The 25,640-nt window shown below is 44.7% G+C and overlaps 1 protein-coding gene across 1 annotated transcript in view; it reads right to left on the bottom strand.

Moving 5' to 3' along the window:
• The window catches only part of RFC2 (replication factor C subunit 2), a 55,039-nt gene that overhangs the window by 6,398 nt on the left and 23,001 nt on the right, over nt 1-25,640 (bottom strand). The window contains exons 5-10 of the mRNA XM_056560539.1: nt 21,038-21,139; nt 15,815-15,915; nt 15,564-15,721; nt 14,721-14,786; nt 13,171-13,251; nt 12,799-12,912 (exon numbers count right to left, since the gene is read on the bottom strand). Coding sequence (XP_056416514.1) covers nt 12,799-12,912; nt 13,171-13,251; nt 14,721-14,786; nt 15,564-15,721; nt 15,815-15,915; nt 21,038-21,139 — 622 coding nt within the window. The remainder of the gene's footprint in view (nt 1-12,798; nt 12,913-13,170; nt 13,252-14,720; nt 14,787-15,563; nt 15,722-15,814; nt 15,916-21,037; nt 21,140-25,640) is intronic.

Below are 25,640 nucleotides of genomic sequence, written 5' to 3'. Positions count from 1 at the left end.
GGGCTGCTATCTTCACCGGGGAGGCCTCTTCTAAGCGCTTCGGGCCCGGCCTCAGAATAGTCACGTTGCCTTGACAACGACGCAGAGGTGCGTTCATTGCCAACGTACTTCTGCGTCGTTGTCAAGGCAACGCCTCTATTCCGGGTCGGAAGCGCGGAGAAGAGGCGCCCCCGGTGAAGATAGCAGCCCGGACCACCTCCTCACCGGACAGCCCTGCAGCACCGGACCAGCGCCGAGCGGAGGTGAGTACTCAGAACTAAAGGGGGGTGAGAGGGGGCTGGATGATGTCGAAGGCCGCAGTGGTCTTCAACCTGCGGACCTCCGGAGGTTTCAAAACTACAACTCCCAGCAAGCCCGGACAGCCGATGGCTGCCCGGGCTTGCTGGGAGTTGTAGTTTTGAAACCTCTGGAGGTCCGCAGGTTGAAGACCACTGAGGGCGAATGATGACAAGGGGATGATGAAGGGGGGATGTGTGGGATGATAAGGGGATGATGAAGGGGGGATGTGTGGGATGATAAGGGGATGATGAAGGGGGGGATGTGTGGGATGATAAGGGGATGATGAAGGGGGGATGTGCGGGATGATAAGGGGATGATGAAGGGGGGGATGTGTGGGATGATAAGGGGATGATGAAGGGGGATGTGTGGGATGATAAGGGGATGATGAAGGGGGGATGTGTGGGATGATAAGGGGATGATGAAGGGGGGGATGTGTGGGATGATGACAAGGGGATGATGATGAGGATGTTAATGACGGGGGTCTGGATGATGACAGGGGGGGATGATGTATTTCCCACCCTAGGCTTATACTCGAGTCAATAACTTTTCCTGGGATTTTGGGTTGAAATTAGGGGTCTCGGCTTATACTCGGGTCGGCTTATACTCGAGTATATACGGGCTTCTGAAAAAAAATCATAACTACATGCAGGAAAATTTTTACGTTTAAAATTGTCCTATTCTGACCAATATAAAACTTATTTTTCCATGTACGGTGCTGTAGGGCTCATTTTTCCGCCGTAATCTGTAGTTTTTATCGGTACCATATTTGTTTTGATTGACTCTTTGATCGCTTTTTATGAAAAAAAAAATTATGGTATAAAAAGTGACCAAAAATAAGTGATTTTGGATCTTTTTGGCGCGTACGCCTTTGACCGTGCGGTTTAATTAACAATATATTTTTAGAGTTCGGACATTTACGCACACAGCGATACCACATATATTTTTATTTAATTTTTTTTTTATTGGAAAGGGGGGGGGGTTAAATGATCTTTATTAACTATTTTTTTGTTCACTTTCTTTTGCAATGTTATAGCCTCCATAGGGTACTATAACATGCAGTACATTGATTCAATACACTGATCACTGCCTGGATTTCAGGCTTGGAGCAAATCAATCGCCGATCAGACGCGCAGGAGGCAGGTAAGGCACCCTCCTGTTGCATTCTAGCTGAACAGGACACCGCGATTTTACCGCGATGGTTCCGATCAGCTCGAATGAGCTGCCGGGGAAGCTTTTACTTTCACTTTAGACGCGGCGATCAAAGAGTTAATGCCGGACATCAGCCCAATTGGCGATGTCCGGCATTAGCCACGGTTCCTGGTTGCTTATAGAAACCGGGACCCACCAGGTATGTAAGCTCACCTGCTGAGCGCACGTCATACCTTGGGAGCTGCTTATAGACATTTATAAACGTCCATATGCGTTAAGGACTCAAGTTTTTTTTTTTTTTTTACACTTTCGTTTTTTCCTCCTCACCTTCTAAAAATCATAACTAAGTTTTCCACCTACAGACCCACATGAGAGCTTGCTTTTGCGCTGCTCATTTTAATTTGTAAATGACAGTCATTTCACCACAAAATATTCGGCGAAACAAAAAAAAAATAAATTGGGTGGGACAAAATTGAAAAAAAAAAATTTATATTATTCTGTAGGTCCATATGGTTACAAAGATACCCGATTTATGTAGGTTTTACGGTACTTAAAAAAAAAAAAAAAAAAAAAAATTATAACTACATTTGGCATTTTCCGACCCCCTATAACTTAATTTTCTGTATACGGGGATGTGTGAGGGCTCATTTTTTTTGTGCCGTGGTCTGTAGTTTTTATTGGTACCTTTTTGTTTTGATGGGACCTTTTGGTCGCTTTTTTATACTTTTTTTTAGTGTATACAAAATGTCCAAAAAAGATTTTTATGCTTTCCGTAAAATCTCTACAGATCCATTGGGAGACACAGAGACAGTAGGTATATCTTGCTGACACTAGGCAAGACTAAAAGAAAGTCGCCCCAGCAAAAAAACACCAGCAACTGTCCAAGGGAAACCACAGACAAAAATAACAGAACTATCCCCGGAAATAAAAAACCGAACCATAGTCAGCAGAACAAATGGGTGGGTGCTGTGCCCCCCCAATGGATCCTCCGAGAAAGATTTTACGGTAAGGATAAAAAATAAAAAAAAATCTCTCGGTCAGCTCCATTGGGGGACACAGAGACCGTGTGACGTACCAAAACAGTCCCCGGGGTGGGAGAAAACACAAAGCAAAATCAGGCAATTGGCTGAGCCACAGCCGCCTGCAACAGCTTGCAACCCAAGCCGGCGTTAGACAAAGTGTACACCTGGTAAAATTTGGTTAAAGTGTGCAAAGATGACCAAGTGGCCGCCTTACAGACTTGCAAGGCCGAGGCCCTACTATTGCGGAGAGCCCAGGAGGCCCCAACGGAACGAGTGGAATGAGCTGTGACCCAGAAAGGTGAAGTCTTCCTTCTGCTGCGGTAGGCTTCCGATATGGCAGAACGGATCCACCGCAAAATGGTCTCCTTTGAAGCTGGAAGTCCCTTACGACGACCCTCCGGAAGCACAAATGAGTCACACTGACAAAGGTGAAGTGACCGAAAGGTAGATCCGAAAAGCCCGAACCACGTCAAGACAATGAAGCAAGCACTCCTTGGGATGAGAGGGAGCTGAGCAAAAAGATGGGAGGATATCCTCATTGAGGTTAAAAAGAGAGACCACCTTAGGTAAAAAGGTGGGGGTTGGAAGAAAAACAACCTTGTCCTAGTGCAGGACCAGACAGGGGGAACGGCAGGAGAGAGTTGCCAACTCAGAAACCCTCCGAATGGAAGTGACCGCAATAAGGAAAGCCACCTTCCAGGAAAGGACGTGAAGAGAGACGTCCCGGAGAAGTTCAAATGGAGCACCTTGTAATGCACTGAGTACCAGGTTCAGATCCCACGGTGGAGGGGGGGGGGGGGGGGGGGGGGGAGGGATCTGTATCGCAGAGTCGCATGAACTACACCCTACAGAAAAGTGCGGACGTTAGGGTCGGACACCAGGGGGTGCCAAAAGAGAATAGAGGGAGCCGACACCTGACCCTTTTGAGAACTGAGGGCCAAGCGTTGCTCCAGGCCCAACTGTAAAAAGGAAAGACGCGGAAGAGAAAAAACGACTTGAGAAAGATTGAGACTCCCACCATTGGAAATACACCCACCAAATACAGTGATAAATCTTCGCAGAGGAAGGCTTACGAGCCATGATCATTGTGCGGATCACCTTGGGAGAAAACCCTCTGGCCCTTAGAACTGTGGTTTCAACGGCCACACCGTCACATGCAGCCACAGTAAATTGGGGAGGCAAAGGGGACCTTGAGAGAGTAGGTCAGGACGAACTGGGAGACACAGTGGTATGTCGGCTATGAGGCGAATGTCGTCGGCTTACCAAGCGTCTGAGCCAATCCGGAGCCAAAAGAATGACGGAGAAGCCCTCCGCTTTGAGCTTTCTCATGACCCTGGGAAGGAGAGGAAGAGGAGGGAAGAACGAAGTGTGACCACAAACACCTCTGGATGAAGGGACCACTCGTCGGGGTCGGCCAAGGAATGGCTGAAGAAGTCCGCCTCCCAATTGTCCATCCCCAGGATGTGGATGAGCAGAATCCTGGAGACTTCGGCCATTGCTGAGGGGCAAGTGCCGCCCTGGTGATTGACATATGCCACAGCCGTGGCGTTGTCTGACTGGACACGAACAGGATGGTCCTGGAGAATCCTCTCCCAATGGAGGCGGCAAAGGAAAAATCGCCCGGAGTTCCAAAAGGTTGATGGAAGAGCTTCCTGAGAGGACCAGAGACTGGGTGGGAGACAGATTGGACTTTTCCCAGTTGATCGCCCAGCCGAAACGGGACAAGGTTTTCATTGTGAGGAGTCTCCTGATTCTGGTCCCTGGATGGAGCCCTGACTAGGAGATCGTCCAGGTAAGGGATCACAGACACGACCCGGACTTGAAGGATGGCAATCTTGGCGAAGACCCTTGGGGCCGTGACCAGACCGAAGGGAAGAGCCACAAACTGAAAATGGCCCTCCGGGCCGGCAAAGCAGGGATACTGCTGATGAGCCAGAAAAATTAGGATGTGAAGATAGGCGTCCCGGTTATCCACGGAGGAAAGACACTCTCCCTGATTCATGGACGCCACAGAAAGGAGAGACTCCATGGAAAGGAGTAAGTGGCGGTTGAGGAGCTTCAGATCCAGGATAGGGCAAACGGAGCACCCTTCTTGGGGACGACGAAAACATTTGAGTAGAACCCCCGAAAAAAGCTCCTCGGAAGGAACCGGAACAATCACTCCTTGAGCGAGAAGGGTCTGTAGAGTGACCCAAAAGGCCGCCGCCAAAGAAGGAGAACGAGGAGGGCGGGATCGAAAAAAGCGATCCCATGGAAAGGACGCAAACTCGATTCGATAGCCGTTGGAAACGTCTCAGACGCTCAGAGTCAGGAGGGGCCGACTTTCTTTTAGTTTTGCCTAGTGGCAGCAAGATATACCCACGATCTCTGTGCCCCAAATGGAGCCGACCGAGAAGTACGCAATTTTGGACTTTGGTATTTGTTTAACGTATACTCCACTGACCATGGGATTTAACCCCATAAGGACCAGGCCCATTTTGGCGTTAGGACAAGGCCAATTTTATTTTTGCATTTTCGTTTTTTCTTCCTCGCATTCTAAAAATCATATCTCTCTCTCTCTCTAATCTATCTATCTATCTCTCTATATCTATATCTCTTATATTATATTTCCATCCACAGACCCATATGAGGGCTTGCTTTCTGCATCACCAATTTTACTTTGTAGTGACATCACTCATTTTACCATAAAAATTTACAGCGCAAGCAAAAAATTATTATTATTTATTTAGAAAAATTGAAAAGAAAACCGCAATTTAGCAAATTTTGGAAGGTTTTGTTTTCACGCTGTACACTTTACGGTAAAAATAACATGTTTTCTTTAATCTATGGTGAAAACGATTAAAATGATACCCATGTTATATGCTTTTCTAAAATTGTACCACTTAAAAAAAAAAAAAAATCTCAAACTAAACTATTTTAAACCAAATTAGTATGTTTCAAATTGCCCTACTCTGACCACCTATAACTTTCAAATTTTTCTGTATACCGGGTGGTATGAGGGCTCATTTTTTGCACCCTGATCTGTAGTTTTCATCAGTACCAAGTTTGCTTAGGTTTTACTTTATAAAATTTTTTTATAATTTTTTTTTTATATAAAGTGTGACTAAAAAGCATAAATTTTGGACTTTTTTTTGTTTACGCCGTTCACCGTACGGGATAATTAACAATATATTTTGATAGTTTAGATTATTATGCACGCGGCGATACCAAATATGTTTATACATCATTTTTTTTCCCCACACTTTTTTGGAGGTATAATGGGAAAACGAATGATTTACATTTTTATTGGGGGAGGGGGATTATTCACATTTTAAAATAAATTTTTATCTTTTTTACACTTTAATAGATGCCATAGGGAACTATTTATAGCAATAATTTGATTGCTAACACTGTTCAGTGCTATGCATAGAGCATAGCACTCATCAGTATTATTGGTCGCCATCTGCTCTGGTTTGCTGGATCTCAGACCAGAGCAGAAGACCTCTGGAGACTGACAGAGGCAGGTGAGGGGACCTCCGACCGCCATTATGGATGATCGGATGCCCGCGGCAGCACTGCGGCGATCCAATCATCCATTTAAAGTACTCAATTGTCGCAGATGCCATGATCTATATTGATCACGGCTTCTGAGGGGGTTAATGGCGGACATCCGCGCGATCGCGGATGTCCGCCATTACCAGGGGGTCCCTGGCTCCTGACAGCAGCCAGGACCTGCCGCGCATGACGCAAGCACCGGTCCGATGCTCGCAGTCATGGTGGACCGTAAATGTACGTCATGGTGCGTTAAGTACCACGATGTACATTTACGTCAATTGTCGTTAAGGGGTTAACTAACATTTTAATACTTCGGACATTTACGCACACGGCGATACCACGTTTATTTTTATTATGTTTAAATATTTTTTATATGGAATTAAAGCATTAACTCCTTAGGGACTCAGCAAATTTTCGTTTTTGCATTTTCGCTTTTTCCTCCTTCCTTTCTATAAATCATAACTCTTTCAATTTTGCACCTAGAGACCAATATAAGGGCTTTTTTTTTGCGTCACCAATTGTACTTTGTAATGATATCACTTATTTTAGAATATCTGCGGCGAAACCAAAAAAATAATTATTTATGTGGTGAATTAAAAACAAAATGCCATTTTGTATTTTTTGGGGGCTCCCGTTTCTATGCAGTGCAATATTTGGTAAAAATGACACCTTTTCTTTATTCTGTAGGTCCATACGGTTACAAGGATACCCAATTTATGTAGTTTTTATTTTATTTTAATACAAAAAATTATAAACTACATGCACCAAAATTAGTATGTTTAAAAATTGGCATCTTCTGACCCCAATAACTTTTTTATTTTTCCGTGTATGGGGTGGTATGAGGGCTCATTTTTTGCGCCGTCATCTGTAGTTTTTATTGGTACCATTTTTGTTTTGATGGGACTTTTTGATAGCTTTTTATTAATATTTTTATGGTATATGAAGTTACCAAAAATGCTGAATTTTGGACTTTGGTATTTTTTTTACGTGTACATCGACCGTGTACGCCATTTTAATAGTTCGGACATTTACGCACATGATTATTTTTATTTTTTATTACATTATTTAAAAAAATGGGAAAAGGGGGGTGCTTTCAACTTAATAGGAAATGGGTTAGTGAAGGGAAGGGGTTATTATAATTTTTTTTATTTTTTAGCCCCCATAGGGGGCTGAAACATGCAATCTTCTGATTGCATACACTGATCAGTGCTCTGCCATTGCAAATGTTTCTGCAATCCTGCGCAGGCATGGAGCAATAGATTGGCCATCGGAAAACAGAGAGGCAGGTGAGGACCCTCCCGTCGTCCGGTAAACTAATTGAGACATCGCGATTTTGTTGCAATAGTCCCGCTGAGCTGCCGGGATTCTTTTACTTTGGTTTTAGACGCCGCAATCAACTTTGATTGCTGCGTCTAAAGGGTTAATGCCGGGCATTGGCCCGATCGGCCGTGCCTGGCATTAGCCGTGGGTCCTGGCTACCGGGACCCACCGGGTTTAACCCGTTCTCTGCTGGTGAGACCCGGTAAACGGGACCAGGGCGTACAGGTACGCCCTGAGTCCTTAAGGATCGGGAATGCAGGGCGTATGCATACACCCTGCGTCCCCCAAGTGGTTAATAAAAAATAAGTCAGCACCTCCTGGCAGGATATACCCCAAGCTAACCAGTTTAGTCCCAAAAGCAGTAGGAGGGAACCGGAAAAAAAAAAACCAAACAAACACAACAGAAGTCTGAGTAAGGCCCAGGCAAAAATAACAGAACATACCCACTGACAGGCAACCGACCCTCAGGTCAACAACTAACAACAAATGGGTGGGTGCCGTGTCCCCCAATGGATCCTCCATGAAAGATTTTACAGTAAGTATAAGAAAAAAAATATATCTACTTTTCTCGTTCGGCTCCATTGGGGGACACCGGAACCGTGGGATTTACCAAAGCGGTGGTGGGAAAACAGAATAAAGAGAGAAATCAGGCGGAGGGCAATGCCACCGCCGCCTGCAACACTTGTAGACCGCCCAGGAGGCCCTAATGGAGCGAGTGGAATGTGCCATAACCGTAAGGGTTCAGCATTCCCTTTAGAACAATAGGCCTACAATATGGCAGACCGGATCAAACAGGAGATGGTCGCCTTAGAGGCTGGAAGCCCCTTGCGCCGGCCTTCCGGAATGATGAACAGTGAATAACTGTGCCGAAAGGAAGAGGTGGCGGAAAGAGAATCGCAGAGCCCTGACCACATCCAATTTGTGGAGAGCGCTCCTTAGGGTGAGAAAGGGCTGGGCAGAAGGAGGGAAGGACGAGATCCTCATTCAGATGGAAAGCGGAGACCAGCTTGGGGAGAGAGGACAGCATCGGCCGAAGCACAGCCTTGTCCTGATGAAGGATTAGAAAAGGAGGGAAGCAGGAGAGCTGCCAATTCAGACACCTGCTGGATGGAGTTAACAGCAATGAGAAAGGACATCTTCCAAGAAAAGAAGCAGAAAGAGACCTCCCTGAGGGGCTCAAATGGGGCGCCTCGTAAGGCACTGAGAACCAGATTCAGGTCTCAGGGCAGAGTGGGGGACCTGTATGGAGGAGCCTCGTGAGCCATACCCTGAAGGAAGGAGCGAACATGAGGGTCGGATACCAGGGGGCCACTGAGCGACAGACGCTTTTCCAGCCCTGCCTGCAGAAAGGAAAGCAGGTTTGACAAGGAAAAAACAACCGGAGAAAGGGAACGGGCCTCGCACCATCGAAAGTAGGCACACCAGGTGCGATGATAAATCTTAGAGGACGGCTTACGTGCCCGAAGCATGGTACGATTGACCCGGACAGAGAAACTTACGTCAAACACAGTGGCAAGTGAATTGGAGTGTTAAAGAGGACCTTGAAAGAGAAGGTCGGGATGGTCCAGAAGCTGCATGGGAACGTCCACCATGAGACGAACCACAGGCGCCGGGGCCAATCCGGAGCCACAAGAATTGCTGAGACACCTTTTGCTTTAAGCTTCCTCTCCACCCTGGGCAGGAGGGGAATCGGAGGAAAGAGGTAAGAAAGGGCGAACTGCGCCCAGGGAATGACCAACTCATCCAAGGCCAGAGCATCGCGGGACTTGGCCATGAACTCGGGAACCTGCCAGTTTAGATGGGACGCAAAGAGCTCCACTTCCAGGTCCCCCAATGGTTGCAAATTGCTGCAAACAACTCCGGGTGGAGAAACCACTCCACGGGGTCAGGCGAGGAGCGACTCAAAGTCCGCTTCCCAATTGTCCACCCAGAGAATACGGCTTGCCAAGATGGAGGAAACCTGACGTTCCACCCAGAACAGAATCCTTGTCACTTACGCATTTGGCAAGAGCCTTTGCGTGCCCCCCTGGTGATTGCTATAAGCCACTGCCGTGGCGTTGTCCATCTGAACTGCAACCGGACGACCTCAGATGAACGACTCCCAGTGAAGACGACAAAGAAAGATGGCCCGAAGTTCCAGGACATTGATGGGGAGACAGGCTTCCTGGGAGACCGACTGCCCTGAACCGGCCGGTCCTGAAAAGACAATCCTGAAAAACCGGTCCTGAAACAACACAGCGGGAGAAGCAAGCATCCCTCCCGGAGAAGAGGAGAACAGAGCCACTAAAAAGGAGAGACTGGCAAGCTGAGAGGGGCCGACTGATCTGGCGGTGGAGGGACAGTGGCGATTTGTCCCACAGGGACAGTATGGCCCACTGGAGATTATGACACCGGAACTGGGCAAATTGAACAGCTTCCATGGCCGCCACTATCTTGCCCAGCACTGCCATGCAAGAACAGATGGCCACTGGTTCTGGGCACTGCAAGAGGAGAATACCGGACAGCAGAGCACTCCACTTGTCCGATGGGAGAAGAACTAGAGCCCTTGCTGTGTCGAAACGAAGCCCCATAAAAACCAGAAACTGGTCAGGGTCTGAAGTGTAATATTGAGTCTCTCGATTTTGGGCCAAGGAGGGAGCCTTGATCAACAAATAGTCCAGGTAAGGGAGCAACGACACTCCCCAAGAGCAGAGAATAGCGATCACCACCACTAAGACCTTTGTGAAGACCCAGGGAGCCCTGGCCAAACCGAAGGGCAGAGCCACAAACTGAAAATGTCCTGCCGGGACAGAAAACCAGAGGAATCGCTGGTGGGCTAGAAAAATGGAGATGTGGGGGTAAGCATCCCAGACATCCACCGAAGACATAATTTCATGCAGAAATTTACCAAAGAGGGCAGCCAGCAAAAGGCATCTCTATGAGGGATTTCTTGGAGGTCGCATCGGCATTCCAGGCCTTCAGCCACAGAGCGGCAGATAGCAACCAATTTGCCCGAAGCAAACGCTGCACAACGTGCGGACTCTATAGAGATGCCGAGCACAGATAATTGCCAGCATTGGACATCTGGTGAGCCAGGTCAGCCAGATCATCTGTAGGAGCCACGGATAAAACGTCTTGGCAAAGTTGAAAAGCCTAGGGCGACAACGCCTTGGACACCCAGGTTGCGGCGAACCAAGGTTGAACCTACGGCTTCAAATCAAAATTTTGTCAGGGTCTCAATCAGTTTGTTCATGGGATCCTTGAAAGAAGCCACATCAGCCAGAGGAAGAGTGGTGGACTTAGATAGGTGAGAGACCGGAGGGTCCACTGTAGGGGGGGGCGTTCCATTTGGAGACCAGGTCCTTGGGCAAATGGAAACATAGCCTGAAGCAGTTTTGACCCCTGGAAGCATTTTTCAGGATGCTTCCAAGCTGGTCCAACAGGTCATCAAACTCTGCATGAGTACTGAAGACCTTGGGAGTGTGGCAGAAGGAAACTTCTGGAGCAGGGTCCGAAGTTCCAGGGGGGGGGGTTCGGGACTTGTAGTTGGACATGGAAAAGAACCCAATAGATAAGTCAGCCAAACCCAGAGGAAAAAAAGGAACACCCAGGTTCCTGTGTCCTGAAACAGCTGAAGGAGCAGGTGGAGGTCCCTCGCAGAGGTGTAGGTCCCTTGTAGAGTTCTCATATAGAGGAGGAGGTCTCTTGCAGCGGTGGGGTCTCAAGCAAAGGTGGAGGTCAGTTGCAGAGGAGGTGGTCCCGGGAAGAGAGATATGGCGGTTGCAGCAACAGCAGCGCGCACACACAGAAGGAGTCCACAGCAGAGAGCAGCTGGAGGAACAGCAGCATGCCGGCGTCCCCTGGGGAGTTCATAGCCTCCCATAGGTAGACCAGCCAAAGGGGGAGGAGATAGATGACCCCAGGCATTGGCAGGGACCCAAGAGAGGGAGCGCCAGACCACGCGGAAAAGGGGGCAGAGCTACAGCTGGGAGGACAGGGCCGAAGCCGCGGGCTAAATAATGGCTTCCCGCTGGCTGCGGCCCCCACTCCCAAGATGCGCCCAGGGAAAGAACAAGCGCTGCCGCGAGTCAGCCCAGCCGAGTACAGAGTCTGCCACAGCGGGGAGCCGGAGCAGTGCCGTGCGACAGACGTATAGGCTGTCACTGCCAGAGTGGAAGGACGGGCGTGCAACAGTCTTAAAACTGTTGCAGAAAAAAAAGTAGAAAGCAGGCAAGGTACATGGGAGATGGACTTACCCCCGAAAAGAGGCCTCTAACCCTCAATAAAATACTAAGACCCCCTGAGCCCACCATGACCTAAAAAAGGTCCCCTATAGAGCCATGAGATCTCCCAGAGGGAGAGATAATGCAGGTAGAAAGGGCCTCAAAAACCAGCCTAGTGCCACACTGCATCATACCAGGCTGCATAGCGGGGTGAACAGGGACAAGAGGGAGCCCGGATCCAAGCCACATCCCTTGCAATGGTCGGTGGCAAGAAGGGGTTAACTGTGCATACTTTATGTACCATGCCCCTTCCTCGCAAGCGGGAGATCAGGCAGCGCCATGCTCCTGTTGCCCCAACCTAAAGAAAATAACAAAATGAGAGAAATCTAAACTCTAGAAAAACTAGAAACAATAATAAAAAAAATAAAAATAAAAAATAAAAAAGACAACCAGTTCTGGTGAGCTCCAGACCTGTGTCTGCCTCCTACTGACACTAAGCTAAAACTGATAAGCTCAGAGTCAGTGGGCAGGGTATATCCTGCCAGTAGGGGTAGACTTTTTTTTATGCCTAGTGTCAGCCTCCTAATGGAAGCAAGATATACCCACGGTTCCCGTGTCCCCCAAGGCAACGAGAAATAGAGTTCTTCTTTTGTTGTGCATATCTAACAATGATAAGTTGCATGCCTTGTGATTTTCTTTCATTTCTGGTCCTCACCTTGTTTTCAGTTTAAATACTACTGGATGTTATCTAATAGGCTGAGGCAATAATTAGGGATACACCCTTGGTTATATCACCAATGCTGATCTCCTATATGACCATTTTGTGGTCTGATACTGTATGTGATTTATTTATAAAGGTTAGTGATTTTTCTGTTGTATCTTGAGAAGTCAGGCCTTTTCCTGCTTGTGGTGGTTTAAAACCGATAATTAAATGTTAAGTTTTATGGCACCTTTTTCTTTTTTTTTTTTTTTTTTTTTTTTTTTTTTTTTTTATAATTTAAGGACTTGCTTTAGCTGTATTAGTTACCTCATTTTTTTTCTTCATTTAGATGACATTTTGGGGTTTCAGAACCAATTAGTTTTCATAGAGTTATAGTTTTAACCATAGTTTCAACATACAATGGTCACTTTGGAACCACTTCATATTGTAACTTGAGAGACCACTGTATATGGCAGACCACTGTATATGTGCAACTGTAATAATTATAAACTCAAATGTTCTTGTGCACCATTTGCCAATATGTATACACTTTCATCTAATACTTGTGGGAACTCAAAAGAAGGTGGAATACCTTAATAAACTCCAGCTTAAGATACTCTGGCATCTGGAAAGTTTTACAGACCCTGAAGATATTGCCTATAATATCTTCTGGAGAATAACCGAGTTTCCATAGATGAGCTATAATCTGTAAAAGAATATAAAATATTTTTATAATGTAAAAGCAAGACAATCAGCATGACATGGGTTCAGCTGGGGACTTTTTAACTAACCAAACTTGAGCAGCTATTTCATGAGATGTTTTGTACAGATATAAAATAAGGTAGCCAAAATACTTCAGTATAAGTCCATGTATGTTTTTTTTTCCTGCTTCTTAATTCGCACAGTGAGACAACAGAGTTAACTTGGTACAAGAAGCTTTACAACAAAAAAGATTATAACAAACCTTGTATGCTTCATCTATGTTTGCATTTACACAGTGCTGCAACATTTCTTTCACCAATAATGGATGTGGTTCATCACAAACCTGAAGGATGGTAAAGAACGTTAGGGGCTGATTTCTTATCATTAAAACAAGTGACAAACAAAGGCAAATAGTTGTGGTTTGATACTTTCACATTTGTTGTTATGATGTTGTGTTTTTATGCGCGCGCGCGCGCGCACGCACACACACACACACACACACACACGTGATGGTTCATTAATCTGTTAAGGATGCAGGGATTTTTCATTTTTGCACTTTTGTTTTTTCCTCCTCCTCTTATAATAGTGACAATGCTTTCAATTCTCCACCTACACACCTATATGAGGCCTTGTTTTTTGCGCCACCAATGGTACTTTGCAATGATGTAAAGCAAAAAAAAAAAATAAATTATATTATATATTATATTATATATTATATTATATATTATATATGTATTATATATTTGTGGGGGGGGGACTATTTCGCAAATTTGCCGGCTTTCATTTCTACACACTGCAATTTTTGTTTTATTTTAGTAAAATATATATAATACATAAGTTTTTGGGAATGTATGGAGGGCTAATTTTTTTGTGCTGTGATCTGTATGTTTTATTGGTACCATTTTTGTTTTGATGGGACTTTTTATTTGCTTTCTACCTTATTTTTGTGGTATATAAAATGACCAGAATTATGTAATTCTGGAATTTGGTATATTTTCACCTTTACGCATTGACAATGCGATTTAATTAACATATTTTAACAGTTCGGACATTTACAGATGTGGCGACGCAAAATATATTTGTTTATTTACATAATTTTTTACATCAGGATAATTGACAAGCCAGGAGCCTGCACAGAGCCCTGCCTGTCTTGTCTTTACTTCCTGTATTTGGACTCCTCATAGAGACACAGGCAACAGCTGCAGGGACAGCATTTATCTACCGAAAAATATACAAATCTTTTAATATAAATATAATGGTATTATCTACACTATATAAAAAAATGTTTTGTTAACAACAGGTACACTTTAAACCTTTATTAGGGAGGTGGCTTTTTAAGTTTCTATTTGTTAGTCCCTATAGGGAACTATTACTTACAATCTTTGGATTGCAAACACTGAACAATGCTCTTTCATAAAACAGCATCGATCAGGGTTATAAGCACACCATAACAGGTTGCCATGGTTTCCTGCAATGAGGAATGGTCAATCAGACGTTAAGGAGGCAGTTAAGAGACCTTCCGCCATCCTCTCATCTGATCAAGACCCCACAATTTCATCGTGGTGGCCCCAATCAGCCCACTGAGCTAGCCGAGAGGAGTTTCTTCCTGTTTTTAGATGCTGCAATCAACTTTGCTGTCTGTCATTAGCCATGGCTGCTCATAGCTTCTAAGTGTGCTTAACACAGCGGTAGCAGGATGAATATGTATAACCTGCATCCTTAAGGGGTTAACTGGTTAAATAGATTGGAATAAAAAAAATGCATTATAACAAAACCACTATTTTCCTTTCCACATTTACTAGAAAAGCTTACCTTAAATACATTTGTACTGTTTACCACTCCGAAGCCTGCATGTGTGGACTGCACATTGTTCAAGGCCTAGAAGAATGAAAAAAAAATATATATATATATTTTAAAATCTGTGTACAATTTTATTTTATTTTTTTAAACAAACAGCTTAACAGCCAGCTTCAATTAATATATCAAAAGGGGAATACTGCTAAATAAGTACTTATCCCTTATTCACAGAATTGGTGATAAGTTTCTGATCGCTGGAACCCCCAGTACCCCTGCCCAATCCCCCAACGATTTTCTGCCCAGCGCCCCGGGCTCCCTGTGCACAGATTACTGTAGATCACGGCACAAAGATGTGCCCCTTCATGTATCTCTATGGGAGAGTCGCAGATACACAAATGCTGTATCTTCGGCTTTCCCATAGAGATACATGGAGGGGCGTGTCGGCCACCGAGGTCGGAAGTAGCTCCGCTCTGTGCATGGAGAGAGCCGGGCACGAGAACGCATGGGGTCCCAACAGTCGAAATCCCCCTTCCTCCCCGATCAGACACTGTGGACAAGGGACAAGTATTTATGCACCGGAGTTCCACTTTAAGCAACTGCTCCACTCATTAAAAGGGGCAGTCCAGGAACAAACTTTCTTTTTAGACAGACAGAGATGGGACACTGCTGCGGTTGTAAGTATTAATCTGCACTTAAAGAGTACCTGTCATAACGATCCAATGGCAGGATATGTGTAAACTTTCTGGCCACTCCCGTAGCCAGAGACTTGGTCCAACATAATGCATTCAGAAGTCGAAATGCAGTTGACAGTAAGAACTACAAGGCATCCAAACAGACATACAACACTCAATATACTACCTGTCTCATGTCTCCTTGTGCAGTAAATACAATGGCCTCAAGGCCATCATCTGTACACTGGACATTCTCTTTTTCCACCACTGTCATCAACCTGGCAAGAACCTGTGCATCAGTTAATTTTGTATAGCGGAGAACAGCACAGCGAGATTGGATGGGCTCTGGAGAGAAATAGGAGAAAGAAATCATTATTAGACACTAAATAAAATACAAACTAGATACACTCAAAGTATACAAAAGAAATCTCTAAATACCTATAATTTTATCAGAGGCGTTGCAGGCCAGAGCAAAGCGTGTTGTTTTGGAATAGATTTCCATTGTTCTTCTTAAAGCTTGCTGTGCTCCATCTGTCATGCTATAGGTCAAGAGAAATACAGTGTTTCCATAAAGAAACTATGTAGTTCAGAGGTAGGGGATATGACAACAAAAAAATGTGTTTAAGAATCACAGTCAAACTTAGTGAATTTGGGGTGAAGGGGGTGTCCCGACAGCAGTCAGGCCCCCATTGATTAGAAAATGATGCATATGCCATGGATATATATCAGAATTTTATCATTCAACTAGCTGAGTACCCGGTGTTGCCCGGTTTTTCCTTCCTAATCCTAGTTGTGGGGAAAAATCAGAAAGCTTTTGACTTCATATCCCGACCCGTAATATGTGTACCAGGTATTGAAATATCTTCAGCTGTACGGAAGTTATGTGGGAACATACATTTCCCATTGATTTGCATGGGACTTTAAACAAAAACCATGACTCTCACAAATGGGGGTAGTTAAGGGTTAAATTAACTATCCTATATTTTAAGTGGACATATAAGTAACATGTGACCAGGTATCATCGAAATATCTCCAGCCGTTTGGAAGTTATGCAGTAACATATATTTCCCATAGACTTGTATGGGACGTTAAACAAAAACCCTGACCCTGGCAAACGGGGGTGAGCAAGGGTTAAAATCACCTATCCTATGTTTGTTGTTGACATAGTTTCATGTTAATATCTTTAGCCGTGATGCTGGAACATACATATATACACACATACACAAATATACCGTATTTATCGGGGTATACCACGCACTGGCCTATAACACGCACCCTCATTTTACCAAGGATATTTGGGTAAAAAAAAGTTTACCCAAATATCCTTGGTAAAATGAGGGTGCGTGTGTGTGTGTGCATGCGTATACCCCAATACACCCCCAGGAAAGGTAGGGGGAGAGAGGCCGTCACTGCCCGCCTCTCTCCCCCTGCCTTTCCTGGGGTCTAGAGCCCTGCTGCCGCCGCTTCTCTCCTGCTGGCTGTTGGCGCCACTGCCCGTTCTCTCCCCCTGACTATCGGTGCCGGCACACCATTGCGGCGGTGCAGCGCCGATAGCCAGGGGGAGAGAAGGGGCAGCGGCACCCATTGCCTCCCCCATCCCCGGTTGCATAATTACCTGTTGCCGGAGTCGGGTCCGCGCTGCTTCAGGCCTCCGGTGTGCGTCCCATGCGTCGTTGCTATGCACTGCACGGCGCAATGATGAGTGACGTCATTGCGCCGCGCCGTGCAGCGCATAGCAACGACACAGGGGACGCACACCGGAGGCCTGAAGCAGCGAGGACCCGACCCCGGCAACAGGTAATTATGCAACCGGGGATGGGGGAGGTAACGAGGCAGCGGCGCCGGTAATGGGTGCCTCTGCCCCTTCTCTCCCCCTGTCTGTCGGCGCCGCTGCCCCATTGCCGGCGCCGCTTCTCATCCCCTGGCTATCGGCGCCGGCACCGATAGTCAGGGGGAGAGAACGGGCAGCGGCGCAGATAGCCAGGGGAAGAGAAGAGCCGGTAGCAGGGCTCTAGACCCCAGGACAGGCAGGGGCAGAGAAGCCGGCAGCGCTGGGGGTCTCTGCACCTGCAAAGCCACTGCAGTTCATTGATTTAAAGCGCCCGCTTTAAATCATTGAACTGCAGCGGCTTATCGGCGTATAACACGCAGTTAGACTTTAGGCTAAAAATTTTAGCCTAAAAAGTGCGTGTTATACGCCGATAAATACGGTATATTATATAGATGCTCTTCTGTTTGTTTCTGAGAATTACATACTGTATATAGCATTATTGTAAACAAAACATTCAATATATTCAGTAAAATGTAACCTTTAAAAAAAAAAAAGAAAAAAAAAAGAAAGGGGTTTTCCCCAAGATCAGCGTATGTATGGGGGAGGTCCAACTGCTGCTCACTTTTCACTTAATTTACCCGGGGGGACAAGTGACCACTGGTTAGACCTATCCTATGGGTGCCTTGAGCTCAGGCACCCTTTACTAATTACATTTATTTAATGAAACCATTTCAAGGTACACGAGTACAAGCAATTTTTAGCCTATTAGGCTATTCCATGCATCCACTATTCTCTCAGTAAAGAAATACATCCTGACATTACTGCATAAACCTCTGCTCCTCTAATTTAAAATGATGTCCTCTTGTTGTTTTTCTTTAATATATACTCTTAACCATGTTGAATTATTATATGTATTTACATTTCTATCATAGCCCTTCAGGTTAGGGTCACATGTAGCACACCCGCAGCGTATTTGATGAGTGAGCCTCCTGCTGTGCCCATGTGTCCTACGTTGTCTGCTCGTAACAGTAATCTGCCGAAACAAGCAGACACACAGGGATCTCGCTCGCACGTGCAGTTTACTCAGACATCACGGCCGCTCTCTGCCTAGCTCAGGGAGTAGGGGGAGCGGCCACGATGTCTGTGAGGAAACTGCACATGTGCGTGTGACTTGCAGATCCGTGTGTCTGCTCGCAGTGGTGGATTGCTGCTATGAGCAGACAATGCGGGACACATGGGCACAGCAGGAGGCTCACTCTAGGGACGGTCATCAGCAGGGTTGTGGAGTCGGTAGATAAATGTTCCAACTCATCAGTTTTTTGTACTTCAGACTCCCCTTTAATAATATGCAAATGTATTTTATACATTCCTTGAAGGAAAGAAAGGCAACATACATGTCACAAAGATATCAGTGACTATAGCACTGATGGGACACAGTCAAGCGAATACACAATGATATAAGTGACTTACAGGCAGGGCCGGACTGGAATCAAAAATAGGCCCGGACATTCTAGAATAAGCAGCCCATTTTTTTGGTGGAGGTCCAAATGCTGGGACCCCCACCAATAACCTGGGTTCAAGTGGCTCTCCAGCTATTGTAAAGCTAAAACTCACATCATGTCTGTAGAATATGTATTTGAAGAGAAAAGTAAAGCCCGGCAGGGGGCGCCTAGTGTGTTACCGCAAATAAAGAAGGAATGATGAAGTAGAGGCAGGTGGACACAGGTTGCCCGTAGGTAATGGGTGCTCACCTAGAGCGAGTGGAAAACTCGTGTATCAACCCACCAAGCGGGGTAACAATGCTGGAGACAGCTGCCGAGCCAAGGGTTTAGGAAAGGGCTTGCCAAACCTGGAGAAAGTACCATGGAATGATGCAAAAAATCCTGTGGTTTCCAGTGTGGAAAAAAAGGATCGGACCAGAGAAGTGATGTGGAACAAAGCTGGACCGCTTTATTGAGAATAAAGCAAAGTAAACAGGATAACGCATTTCGGGGGACAACATCCCCTTCTTGAAATCAGTGAGTGCTATACAGTACATACAGGGTTTAAATACAGTACAATTTGGTGCCAAAATAAATGGGGGGAGGGGCCAAACTACAATGCAGTGAATGAAGCATCACTTGCAGAAAAAAAACAAATAATCGACATTAGCATGAGTAAAGACATGTAGAATCAAGATGAGAATACAATCCAGGTGGTGACATGCAGGAATGACATGCCAGTGTAGTACAAAAGTGTTGGACAGATTATTGGTAGCCGGGGACCTCCGTGGTGCATTCTGACTGTGGACGGAAGTAGTTATCTCTAAGGAAGCGTCGCTAAGGTAGTGGCGGCCGTGTCAGAGTAATGGCGCGATGTCATAGAGACTTTTGGTTGTTTTAGAACAAAAACAAAGCTTATCTATATGAACTAAACACCAAAATCTGTAAAACCTAGAAATGGTTTATATTAATCTTGAAATCTAGTTATAGGCTTAGCAAATGCAAATCAATTCAATGTAGAGTTCTAAGGAAGAGAATTGCCTCTGCCAGATCCTCTTTTTCATAGAGGCTCTTAAAGGGGTAGTCCAGTGGTGAAAAATGTATCCCCTATCCTAAGGATAGGGGATAAGTTTGAGATCGCGGGGGGGTCCGACCGCTCGGGCCCCCCGCGATCTCTCTGTATGGGGCCCCGGCTCTCCGCCGAGATATCGGGTGTCGACCCCCGCACGAGGCGGCCGACACGCCCCCTCAATACATCTCAATGGCAGAGCCGGAGATTGCCGAAGGCAGCACTTCGGCTCTGCCATAGAGTTGTATGGAGGGGGCGTGTCGGCCGCCGCTTCGTGCGGAGGTCGACACGCCCCCTTCCCGCGGGCTGTCAGGGCTCCGTACAGGAGATCACGGGGGGCCCCAGGGGTCGGACCCCCCGCGATCTGCAACTTATCCCCTATCTTAAGTTGTAAACCACTGAGTCACCACTGGACTACTCCTTTAAGTCAGACTTTATTGTTTTTAGGGCTGAAAATAATCTTTCGTCACCAACTTGGGTGGGTGGCATTGCAGTAACTGTTTAGGAGTCTGAGTCAGTGCATTGTTTGCCGACTCCGACTCCAGGTACCCAAAATTTCCTCCGACTCCACAGCACTGGTCATCAGGGCATCCACAGTGTCAAATACGCTGTGAATGGGCTACATGTGACCCAATCCTTAAAATTATTACATGTGATGCCAAGGAGTTGAAACAAATGTCCACCCACTGCATTAACTACCCACTGCATGACTTCACCCAAGCTTGTTAATTGTATCCAACAACAAACAGAACTTTGGATGATATATAGGTGATATATGTAATAAATATATTAAGTTACCCATCCCCTATATAGACTATGTAAGGCTGGAGAATTCATGTGTTGACATAGCCTTGAAATGAGTAATTATAATCTAACAAGCCATTGGAATCTCGTTTGTGAGCTCATACAAAGGGCTGTATTATGGCTATGTTTGTAATGGAGCTGTAATAGGGCTTACTCTGGCAGTCTGGTAGTTGTAATTTTGACACAGCTGGAGGCACACTGGTTTGGAAACACTGCTTTATATGGATAAGGCATACTCAGAATATTTCTGCATTTGAGTTTGATGCAGCAGGTATAAACAGAAGTACACAGAGGCCATGTCCCTACATACTAAAGGAGTCTAATGTGCACATGATTTGTGAAATATTCTTATCATGAGGATACATCCAAAACATAGAGATTATATATATATATATATATATATATATATATATATATATATATATATATATATATATATATATATATATATATATATATATATATATACACACACACACACACACACACACACACACAAAATACATTTCTGAAAAAGAACAGAGAAAGGCAAGCACCTGTCAGCTTCATCCAGGATTATAATTTTATGCCGACCTTTTGGAAGCGTGACCTTTTGCTGTGCAAACATTTTAATTTTGTTCCTCACCACATCAATACCTCTGAAGAAAGAAAATAAACGGTAAAGGAAACAATTAATATACAGTCCAGACAGTTACTTCTTTGAAACATCAAATATTGTTAAGAATGTATAGCAGGACTCCTTTAACCCCGAGAGGACACAGCGATTTTTTACTTTGAGTTTTTCTTCCATCTCGCCATTAAATAACCATAAATCTGTCAATCTTTCACCTACAGGGCCATATAGTTTTGTTTTACACATGACCAATTGTAAATTGTTATGACATCACTCATTTGGTGAAGCAAAAAATATATATAAAAAAATTAGGGGTTTACATCTCTACGCAGTGTGCTTTACTGTTAAAATTATAGGTTATCTTTATTTCATAGGTCCATACAATTACAATACCTAATTAGTTTTTTATTTTACTACTTTGTAAGAAAAGGAATTGTCTTCTGACCCCTATAACATTTATATTTCAGTATACGGGGCTGTATGAGGGCTTATTTTTTGCAATCTCTAATTTTTATTGGTACCATTTTTTGTTTTGATGGGACGTTGATTGCTCTTTGTTCATATTTTTCTAATATATGAAGTGACCACAAATAAGCAATTTTCGATTTCGGTATTTTTTTTTTTTTTTTTTTTTTACATCTACACCATACAATTTCATTAACGTTAAATTTGATTAGTTTTGACATTTCCACAAGCGCCAATATATTAGTGGTGGTAAATTTAACCCCTTAAATGACTATGTAAATGTACTTCCTGGTACTTTATGCACCACAACGTATATTTACGCTGATGCCCGCCATTAACTCTTCAGATGCTGTGATCAATACTGATCAAATGTCTGAGGTATCTGCGGGGCTAGAGGGAACTCATGGGACCACCAGCGGCACAATCATGGGGGATCCAACAAGCAAAGATGGCCACCAGAGCCTTTTGGCAGACCAGTGAACTAAATCCTAGATTATCCTGATCAATGCTGTGCCTATGCATATTTTGCAGTGACATCTCATACCTAGCTTACGAGGTAGAGGGTTCACATTCCTAGCCCAGTATACAGGACATCACCACTGCACCCAATCACTGTTGTAGTGGTTTTGTGAAGTATACTGCTGGGGGCATTGTCTGGAGGCATGCAAATAAGCCTTTGGAACTTTTGCTCTGAACATACTGTACGTCATTGTGCCGTGGTACTTAACGCACCATGATGTACATTTACGCTCCGGAATAGTGCTCGCTAGAGATGAGCCAACTTACAGTAAATTCGATTCGTCACGAACTTCTCGGCTCGGCAGTTGATGACTTTCCCTGCGTAAATTAGTTCAGCCTTCAGGTGCTCCGGTGGGCTGGAAAAGGTGGATACATTCCTAGGAAAGAGTCTCCTAGGACTGTATCCACCTTTTCCAGCCCACCGGAGCACCGGAAAGCTGAACTAATTTATGCAGGAAAAGCCATCAACTGCCGAGCCGAGAAGTTCGTGACGAATCGAATTTACTGTAAGTTCGCTCATCTCTAATGCACGCGTCATGCGCGGCAGGTGCCGGCTGCCATCAGCAGCCAGGGATCCGCCGGTAATGGCGGACATCCGCGATCGCGTGGATGTCCGCCAGTAACCCCTCAGATGCCGTGATCAATACAGATTGCGGCAGTGCGGTACTTTAAATGGATGATCGGCTCGCCCGCAGCGCTGCTGCGGGGATCCGATCATCCAGCATGGCAGCCGGAGGTCCCCTCACCTGGCTCCGGCTGTCTACCGGGGTCTTCTGCTCTGGTCTGAGATAGAGCAGAGCAGAAGATGACTGATAGCACTGAACAGTATTAGCAATCAAATGATTGCTATAAATAGTCCCCTATGGGGACTATTAAAGTAAAAAAAAAAAATGTAAAATAAAGTTAAAAAAAAGTTGAAAAATCCCCTCCCCCAATAAAAATGGGAAAACGTCCGTTTTTTCCCATTTTACCCCCCAAAAAAGCTTTAAAAAAAATACACATATTTGGTATTGCCACGTGCTGAACTATTAAAATATATTGTTAATTATCCCATACGGTGAACGGCGTAAACGTAAAAAAAAAAAGTCCAAAATTGCTGCTTTGTCACATTTTATTCCAAAAAAAGGTAATAAAAATGTATAAAAAGTAAAACCTAGGCAAAAGGTGATACTGATAAAAACTACAGATCATGGCGCAAAAAATGAGCCCTCATATCGCCCCATATACGGAAATATGAGGAAGTTATAGGTGGTCAAAATAGGGCAATTTCAAACATACTAATTTTGTAAAAATGGTTTGAGATTTTTTTAAGCGGTACAATTATAGAAAAGCATATATAAGATGTGTATCATTTTAATTGTATTGACCCACAGAATAAAGAAAACATGTCATTTTTACCGTAAAGTGTACAGCATAAAAACAAAACCTTCCAAAATTTGCTAAATTGTAGTTTCTTTTCAATTTTCCCCATATACCGTATATACTAGAGTATAGTTTTTCCTGCCGAAAACGTCCCCCTCGGCTTATACTCGAGTGATGGGGAAAAACAAACGAAACAAAAAAAAAAAAGACATGCAGGCATGCCGGTGGAGGTGGCGAGGGGAAGGGCCGTCCATCGACACCCATCTATGCTGCAGGGACCGTCCGACTTCCAGTGGGGAGGGTGAGCCGGTCCGGGCCTTCCATCTTGACCAAGAGGCCCTCTTCTCCGCTCCAGGCCGGCCCTGGACTAGTGACGCTGCATTGACGCTGCCATGCAGGGACGTCCGTGCGCAGCCCACAGCGGAGAAGAGGGCCTCTCGGTCAAGATGGATGGCCCAAACCGGCTCACCCTCCCCACTAGAAGTCGGACGGTCCCTGCAGCGACGTTGGATGGCTTCTAGGGAAGGACCGACAGAGCTGCAACTGGGGAGGTGAGTAGAGAACAAGAGGGGGAACTGGATGATGACAGGAGGGTGGGAGGATTTATTTCCCACCCTAGGCTTATACTCGAGGTTTCCTGTGTGTTTTTTTTTTTTTTTTTTTTTTTTGGGGGGGGGTGAAATTAGGGGCCTCGGCTTATATTCGGAACGGCTAACACTCGAGTATATACGGTAAATAATATATGTTTGGTTGCGCCGTACATTTTATGGTAAAATAAGTGATTTAATTACAAAGTTTGATTGGTGACGCAAAAAAACAAGCTCTCATATGGGTCTGTGGATGGAAATATAAAAAAAAGTGTTATGAGGAGGAAAAAACGAACATGCAAAAATAAAATTGGTCTGGTCCGTAAGGCCAAAATGGGCCTGGCACTTAAGGGGTTAAGGACCACAGGTTCTCATTTTTGCTAATTTTTTATTTTTTCACTTCGCCTTTTAAAAATCCGAACGCCTTCAATTTTGCACCTACAGACCCATATAAGGGCTTGTTTTTTGCACCACCAATTGTACTTTGTAATGACATCAATCAATTCACCACAAAATCTACAACAAAACCAGGAGAAAAAAAATAAAATAAAATTATATAATATATATATATATATATATATATATATTATATATATTATTGTAAAAAAAAAAAAAATTATAAACTACATGCACCAAAATTAGTATGTTTTACATTTTCGTCTTCTGACCCCTATAACTTATATTTTTCAAAATACAAGAATGTGTGAGGGCTTATTTTTTGCACTGTGGTCTGTAGTTTTTAATCAGTACCAGTTTCGTTTTTATAGGGCTTTTTGATTGCTTTTTATACATTTTTTAAGGGTATACAAAGTGACCAAAAATACAAAATTTTGGACTTCGGAATTTTTTCACGTGTAGAGATGAGCGAACTTACAGTAAATTTGATTCATCACGAACTTCTCGGCTCGGCAGTTGATTTCTTATCCTGCATAAATTAGTTCAGCTTCCAGGTGCTCTCGTTGGCTGGAAAAGGTGGATACAGTCCTAGGAAAGAGTCTCCTAGGACTGTATCCACCTTTTCCAGCCCACGGGAGCACCTGGAAGCTGAACTAATTTATGCAGGATAAGTCATCAACTGCCGAGCCGAGAAGTTTGTGACGAATCTAATTTACTGTAAGTTCGCTCATCTCTATTCACGTGTACGCCATTGACTGTGAGGTTTAATTAATATTTTAATAGTTTGGAAATGTTTACTTTTTTGTTATAAATTTTTTTATGGCAAAAGGGGGGCGATTCAAACTTATTACTGAAGGGGTTAAATCACATGAACATGAACTAGCATAGATCAGTGTTATCGGTGCTCTGCTGCTTCAGCCTGCATGGCAGGCTTGAAGCAATAGAACACCTATTGGACAGCGAGGAGGCAGGTAGGGACCCTCCCACCGTCCTCTCAGCTGTTCGGGATGTCGCGATTTCACAGTGGCGGTCCCAAACAACCAGCTCAGCTAATCGGCAAGTGTTCTCTCCAGTTTTAGACGGTAAAGGGTTAATATCGGACATCATCCCTATCGGCGGGGTGCCGTATTAGCCACGGGTCCTGGTTGCTGATAGCAACTGGGACCCACCAGGTATGAAGCGCGTTCAGCTTCTGAG

Source organism: Hyla sarda, chromosome 2 (genome assembly GCF_029499605.1).
Source record: "Hyla sarda isolate aHylSar1 chromosome 2, aHylSar1.hap1, whole genome shotgun sequence".
Lineage (NCBI taxonomy): Eukaryota > Metazoa > Chordata > Amphibia > Anura > Hylidae > Hyla > Hyla sarda.
This window is presented reverse-complemented; position numbering and strand designations above follow the sequence as displayed.